At 61.1% G+C, this 7,148-nt stretch overlaps 1 protein-coding gene across 1 annotated transcript; it reads left to right on the top strand.

The window, feature by feature from the left end:
* Positions 1 to 228: 228 nt before the first annotated feature.
* On the top strand, positions 229 to 6,838 carry TSEN54 (tRNA splicing endonuclease subunit 54). The gene is made up of 11 exons (XM_084862236.1): positions 229 to 385; positions 500 to 664; positions 742 to 805; positions 889 to 972; positions 1,297 to 1,395; positions 2,509 to 2,561; positions 3,135 to 3,236; positions 3,442 to 4,085; positions 5,223 to 5,283; positions 5,671 to 5,787; positions 6,217 to 6,838. Exons 1-11 carry the CDS (start codon positions 330 to 332, stop codon positions 6,365 to 6,367), a joined length of 1,596 nt encoding a protein of 531 aa, XP_084718362.1. The 5' UTR covers positions 229 to 329; the 3' UTR covers positions 6,368 to 6,838.
* Positions 6,839 to 7,148: the final 310 nt, after the last annotated feature.

Below are 7,148 nucleotides of genomic sequence, written 5' to 3'. Positions count from 1 at the left end.
GCCTTTGACTCTGCCCACACTTCCAGACGCCACGGTCCTCACGTTTCACTAGCGAGGAGCCCCGAGGAGGGCTCGGGGCAGTAGAGGGAAGCGCCTACACATCCCGAAACCTGCGAACGCTCTGCCCCGGTAGTCGGGGCACACGTTTGCGCTGGGAGCCGAGCTCGCAGGGGAGGCGGAGAGCCGCGGGGCGGATCCGGAGACCTCGGAGCGCGGAGATGGGATCCATCGGCGCTAGGGCCGCGCGGAGTCCCTGCGGCGGCGGCGGGCGGAGCCTCTGCGGTGGGCGGCGCCTGGGCGGGGCGCGCGCAGGCGCAGGCGGCGGCCCGATGGAGCCCGAACGAGAACCCGCAACTATCGAGGTGCCTGCGGGGCGCGTGCTCAGGTGCGGCGGGCCCGGCCCGGGGGGCTCGCGGGGCCGTGGGGTGGGCGCGGGGCCGGGGCCGGGGGCTCAGGGCCGGAGCCGGCGTCCTCTGACCCGCGTGCCCTCCTGCCCCAGTGCCCGGGAGCTGCTCGCCGCCCGCGCGCGGCCCCAGAAGCTGCCCCAGCGCGCGCACGGCCCCAAGGACTTCCTCCCCGACGGCTCCGAGGCCCAGGCCGAGCGGCTGCGCCGGTGCCGCGCCGAGCTCTGGCAGCTGCTGGCGGAGGAGCGCGTGGAGCGCCTGTGAGCGGGGCGGGGCGGCCGGGCCGGGGGCGGGGTAGGTAGGCTTCCCCGGTAGACTGAGCCCCACGCTTTGCCAGGGGCAGTTTGGTGGCCGCCGAATGGAGACCGGAGGAGGGGTTCGTGGAGCTGAAGACGCCTGCGGTGAGCGGCGGTGCCCGGGGGCGGGGAACCGCCTTCTGGCCCCTCTCGCCCCGCTGTGACCTGTGCTTGTGGGCCCCGCGCAGGGTAAGTTCTGGCAGACCATGGGCTTCTCGGAGCAGGGCCGGCAGCGGCTGCACCCGGAGGAGGCGCTGTATCTGCTGGAGTGTGTGAGTGGGGCGCCGGGACGGTGGGGAAGGGGTTGGGGCCGAGGCACCGGAAGAGCGTGTGCTTTGCTTTTTGGGAGAGAAGGTAAGGTACACAAGGCTGGGTATTCAGGGAGCTTGTAAGCGGACTTCTAGAGCAGGAAGCAGGGGTTCCCGTGCTCGTTAGTGTTGCTGCTGCTCCCCACTTCCTGGCTGGCAGTATCCTTGCTGTGATGCTGTGATGCTGGGGGGGGGGGGGGGGGCACAGATATTGGAGTCAGGAAGTGCTCCGTTGGCTGTGCCACTGCAGGGAGGGCTTACAAGTTGAGCCGTTGGCCCCACTTCCAGGGCTCCATCCAGCTCTTCCACGAAGACCTGCCCTTGTCTGTCCAGGAGGCCTACCAGCTGCTGCTGACCGAGGGCACCGTGTCTTTCCTGCAGTACCAGGTACCCGCCACCCGGCCACTGAGAGAGTATTTACAAGTACCTGCCAGGTGCTAGCCACAGGGCCACCCGCTGGGGCTGAGAGACAGGCAGGGGCTCTGCCGCATGGCGCTTACCTCCTGGTGGTGGCAAGGAGTGGTCAGCATGGAAGGAAAGACGGCCTTCACAGACTGAGGGCAGGAAGAAGACAGAGGGGGGGCGCACAAGGCTGGGGTCACAGTGTGGATATCATGAGCACATGGACGGGATTTATACCTTTTTTAAAAATTGGTTTCAGAGAGGAAGGGAGAGGGGGAGAGAGATGGAAACATCAGTGCTGAGAGAGAATCACTGATCAGCTGCCTCCTGCATGTCTGGGGATAGAGCCTGCAAGGTGGGGGGCGGGGGACCGGGGAAGGATCGGAACCTGATCTGATTCATGGATCCTGCTCAGCCACGGAGCCACGCCAGCTGGGCAGCACATGGAGGGCATTGAACACCAGGGGGCTGTAGGAGTGTGGCCAGAGCGGAGGGCTGCATCTGAGACCCAGGGTACTCCAACATGAGGAGGTCAGGGGTCAGAGGAGTGACCAGGAGCGGCGCCTGAAGAGGGTCTAGCAGTGCAGGAGGAGAGCCAGCAGGGGTGGCACAACGGAAGCCAGCAGAGGTGTTTCAAGGAAGGCGCTGTCAGTTACGTTGAAGACTGCTGAGCGGTGGAGCACGATGGGAGATGTGCCTGCATCCGTCTCTCTGGTGCGGGTCCGGGGACAGGAGGATGAGCGTGTCTGGAGGGCGGAGGGGGGTGCACCACCGTCTGCCTCTTGTCCACATTGTAGGCAGGAGCTTCACTCTGTCAGCTTTAGTGTAAAAAAGTTTTAGGGCATAATTATGTGCCTGGCCCATCAGCTATCAGCTTTTTGAGATTTGCATTTAAGTCAAGAAACTGCAATGTGTAATTTGTGCCAAGTAAGGTAAGCAGGAGACAGGAATTCCTTCATACTGAGACCGTAGTTTGGGGAGTGTGGTCCGACCAGTTCCCAGGATTGGAATTGGGGGGCGGAGGGGGGGTGGCGGCTTCTGTCTGAGAAACTGTGGTCTTTTATAAAGGACACAGAACCTTTACTTTTTTCTTTCGAGGTCTTCAGCCACCTGAAGAGACTGGGCTATGTGGTTCGACGGTTCCAGCCAAGGCAAGTCGCTGTTCCATTTCCTCCTGTTTGTTCCAGTCCGGGGGGCGGGGGGCCCAGCCCCAGCGTAGGAAGTGGCCTCCGCGGACCTGAGTCCTTGGCTGGAGCTGCAGCTCCCGGCCAGGGCGGGGCCTCTGCTGGAAATGCTCCACTGAGAGGCGAGTGGGGTAATCTAGGCCATTGCAGCGTCTCCTGGGCTATCACACTGAGCCCGTCTTCAGCCCGCTCCCTCCACAGGTGATCGAGCACCTGCAGGGAGCATGGAGAGGCAGGTACCGGAACAGAGCTTGGCGCTTAGTAGGTGTGCAAGCATATTTGTTGAGTGCAGGCGTGAGGGAAGGGCCAAGTGAAGAATGAGCAGCTGAGTGGAGTTTAACAAGCTTTTTGCTAGATTAGATGCTCTTTCCTCCTGGTAATCCATCATTGCCGAGAGCCACAGAGACCTGGGGCTTAGCCCTTGGGTGTGGCTCTGACCCTGGCCCACTGACTGTGTACGGGGCCAGCCCCTTACAAACTCCACGGGGAGCCCCAGGCTGAGAAGGTGGATCTGTTGCTTGCCTCGCTCTCGCCCCACAGCTCCATCCTGTCCCCTTATGAGAGGCAGCTGAAGCTGGCCAGCAGCACCCCGTGCCTGGAGGATGGGACTGGCAAGAGGAAGAGGAGGGGCTCCGGCTCTCGGTAATGCTCCCCACACGGCCACCCCAGGAGCCCCGAGGGGCAGAGCTGTGGGAGTGCTGGTTTTGGGGCTTGGGAGAACGCATGGTGGGTTTGAGAGCTGGGCTTGGGCAGCCCCCGTGGGCTCGGAGGCAGTGGGGCCCGCCTGGGACGCGTGCACCTCGGCAACCAGGAGCAGACGCGTGCGTTTCCTCCCCTCGTCCCCCAGGTCCATTCATAAGAAGCCCAAGACCCTGGAGGACCCCCTCCAGGGAGCAGATGGGACACCCAAGAGCCTGGGAACCTCCGTCCCGCCTTCCCTCAGCCGGGACCGCCGGGGCCCGGAGGAGGAGCCCCAGGAGGAAAGCCCCGTAAAGGGCCCGGCGGGCCTCTCTCAGCCTGGGGGTTCCCCGGAGCCCGGCCCTGGCCTGGCCAGGGAGGTGGGGGCGTGCAGCCAGGAAGGGGGCAGAGTGGAGAACGGGGTCACGGGGCCTCGGAAGCCACGCTGGGACTTTGAGCGGATCTCCTTCCCCAACATGGCCGCAGACGGCCGCCACACCCGCCTGCTAGCCCCGGCCCCGGAGCTGCTCCCGGCCAACGTCGCAGGGCGGGAGACCGACGCCGAGCCCTGGTGCCAGAGGCTGAACCAGCGCCAGGAGAAGCTCTCCCGACGCGAACGGGAGCAGCAGGCAGAGGCCCAGCCCCCGCGGGAGGATGTGAACGCCGACCCCGCGGTGCAGCTCTGCTCCAGCTGGCGGGAGTACAAGCAGCTGCTGCGGAGGCGGCACCTGCAGGCCGCCCCCAGCCGCCCCCGGCACCTGTGGGGCCAGCCCGTCACCCCCCTGCTGAGCCCCAGCCAGGCAGACTCCCCAGGTACCGCTCCCCTGCCTTTAGCCCACGGCCCCTGGCAGCTAAGAAACCACAAAGCTTTGAACAGGGCAGGGATTGCCTACGACTGACTGAGGCTTAAGCAAGGTGAGGGCGGAGATCTGTCCGGGAAGTGGCGCTCTCGGGGACAGACTGTTCTGGAAAGCAGCAAAAGGACCCAGGTGGGAAGGTTCAGAGGTGGAGAATCAGTGCCGGAGGGGAAGATGAAAACTACGACCACGTTCTTACAGTCATATGCAAGGTTTACTGCCTGCCCCGCAGTGTTGAGAATAGGGCAGTGATTTTCAATCAGTGTGCTGCAAAAATTTTTATTTTAGAGGAAGAAACATCGATTTGCTTCACTTATTTGTGCATTCATTGGTTGATTCTTTTTTTAAAAAAATATATTTTATTGATTTTTTACAGAGAGGAAGGGAGAGGGAGAGAGAGTTAGAAACATCGATCAGCTGCCTCCTGCACACCCCCCACTAGGGATGTGCTCGAAACCAAGGTACATGCCCTCGACTGGGACCTTCCAGTCTGTAGGCTGACGCTCTATCCACTGAGCCAAACCGGTTTCAGCCATTGGTTGATTCTTTTATGTGCTTTAACCAGGGATTGAACCTGAAACCTTGCTGTATTGGGTGGTTGCTCTAGCCAACTGAGCTACCTCGTCAGTGCAAAAAATCTTTAAACGTGCAATATGTGACTAGTCAGGGGCACTGACCTCTTTTCCCTTAGATTGTCAAATAAAAAGTGACAGCTGCCAACACCATAATAGCCATCTGGTATGAATGAATCAAAATTAAACCTTTTTTGTCAGCTTGGCAAAAGAATGTTGTTTTTTTGGTGTGTGGCAGAATTTTAGTAGTTAGTTTAGGTGTGCCATGAGTTGGAAATGTTGAAAATCACTGCAATAGGGCAAGAACAGAATTAACAGATTCAGAAATACTTTCAATGCTTATGGGGACGTGGTAGATTAGGGTCATACGATCAGTTATATTTCAGATAAACAACATGAGACATAGCTACACTTAAAAATCTGCTAAGTCTGGGAACCCTAACTAGATGGCAGATTGAGAAATGTCAGGGGAGTCTGTAGCTGGCTGCGCCCCCCAACAGCTTATGTTCCCTGTCCTACAGCCGCAGTCCTTCAACTCATCTCTGTGCTGCAGACGACACATCTTGCTGAGGGGGGTGCCCGGTGAGTCCCCCCGGTAGGGCCTGTCTCCATGGGTGCCCAGTGAGTCCCCAGGTGGGGCCTGCCTCCACGGCACTGTGGCTGCCAGCAGGAGTTGGCAGCTGGGATTTGACTCCTAAAGTTGGGTACAAGCTGGGGGATCATTCCATGGACCCCCCCCCCCAACCTGGCTAATATCCTTGTGTCTAGGGGAGCGGGAGGAGTGGGGGACAAGAGGTGGATTTATCCCTAGGGTTCTATCTGAGATAGGCAGCTGAGCCTCCCTCTGCCCCTCAAGTGGCACCCCACACCAGGACCCCAGCTCCCTGGGCAGGCTGCTTCCTGGAACCGGTGGTGTGGGAGGAAAAGGGGGAGCGGCAGAGCCCCTAAAGTTTCTCCCTCTGTTCTCAGGCTGCCGGAGAAGCCTGGGAGCTTGGAGATCAGCTTTGATGTTTACCAGGCTGACGCCGTGGCCACGTTCCGGAAGAATAACCCTGGCAAGCCCTATGCCCGGATGTGCATCAGTGGGTAGGAGACCAGCGCGCACTGCCCCCTGGCCGCTGCGAGTCCTATAAACCCAGGTGGACCTCTTCATGCCCCTGGCCAGTGTGCCGGTGCCTGAAAGGCCCAGAGAGGTTATGTCACTGCACTGAGGCCACACAGCCTGCTGGTGCTGTGGGGACCCACGATTCCCAGCCCCATTCCTGGCATTTGCATGTCGTCTCTCCTGTGCCATGTTGGACCTGGGCTCAGGGAGAAGCTCCCTCTCCCTGCCCCCTCACCCGGCCAGGACTGGTTCCTCTGGCACTTAGCCATGCAGTATGCAGAGGAGAGCCCAGGCCCAGACTTCCTGCACCCCCAGCTCTTAGTCTCCCTTCCCTGGGAGCCAGAGGGCTGGGCTCTCAAAGCCAGTGGGTAGGCTGTATCCAGGTCTCAGCCTGACTCTTATCCCCGCAGATTTGATGAGCCAGTCCCAGACCTCTGCACCCTCAAGCGGCTGTCCTACCAGAGCGGGGACGTTCCCCTGGTGTTTGCCCTGGTGGACCATGGAGACCTCTCCTTCTACAGCTTCCGGGACTTCACTCTGCCCACGGACCTGGGGCACTGACCCGCTCCGGCAGGGCCCGGGGCCTGCTTAGGCTTGGACCATCTCAGTGCCTCCTACGCCCTGTAGCTGCAGGGCTAGCCTGGGCCTTGGCCTGGAATATCTGATGCTTGCAGAAGAGTCATGCTGAGCCTCCCACCTGGCTGCTGAAGTGCTTCCGAGCTCCAGGACTGCCTCTGCCGCCTGCAGTGATGTCCTTGGAACTCAGCACCGGATTCTGGAGACCCAGGGAGGTTCGGCAGAGAGGACTCTGTGCCTTGAAACGAGAGGGTGCCTGCTTCCTGCAATAAAGCCAAAAGCCATAGTCATTAAAAGAATAGATCCTTTTTCTCTGTGGCTGGATGTACTGCACAAGTCCCCCAGCCCCAGCCCGCTGTCCTTCGAACTGGTCCCCAGGCCTGAGCCTCAGCTTTGCCCACCCTCCAAGAGTGCTTTCTGCTGGGGACTAAGAAGTCTGAGACCCCGCACCTGCAGGAAGTCACGGGCCTCGTCAACTAATCTTTCTGCAAGGTAGCCAGGGAGGGGCGCGGCACCCCACAGGCCTTTCCCTGAACGCCGCGGGTCCGGGCAGAAGGCTGGCCGAGGGGCGCCATGGCGGTGTGGTTTGAACCCTGGTCGCTCGAATTTGTGCGGTGGAGCCCGCCATACACGGGCCTGGCCCCGCGCCCCTTCCGCTCCCGCCTCTCCTTGCTCCAACCCCCAACCCCCTTCATCGGGCTAAAAACTCGCGTCACTGGCGGTCCCTTGGGGCCCGGGCGCCGGCCAGCCCCAGCTGGGCCTCGGA

Source organism: Pipistrellus hanaki (assembly GCF_964339955.1).
Source record: "Pipistrellus hanaki genome assembly, chromosome: 16".
NCBI classification, from domain to species: domain Eukaryota; kingdom Metazoa; phylum Chordata; class Mammalia; order Chiroptera; family Vespertilionidae; genus Pipistrellus; species Pipistrellus hanaki.
Note: the sequence above shows the minus strand (reverse complement) of the source record. Positions and strands in the feature narration are given on the sequence as shown.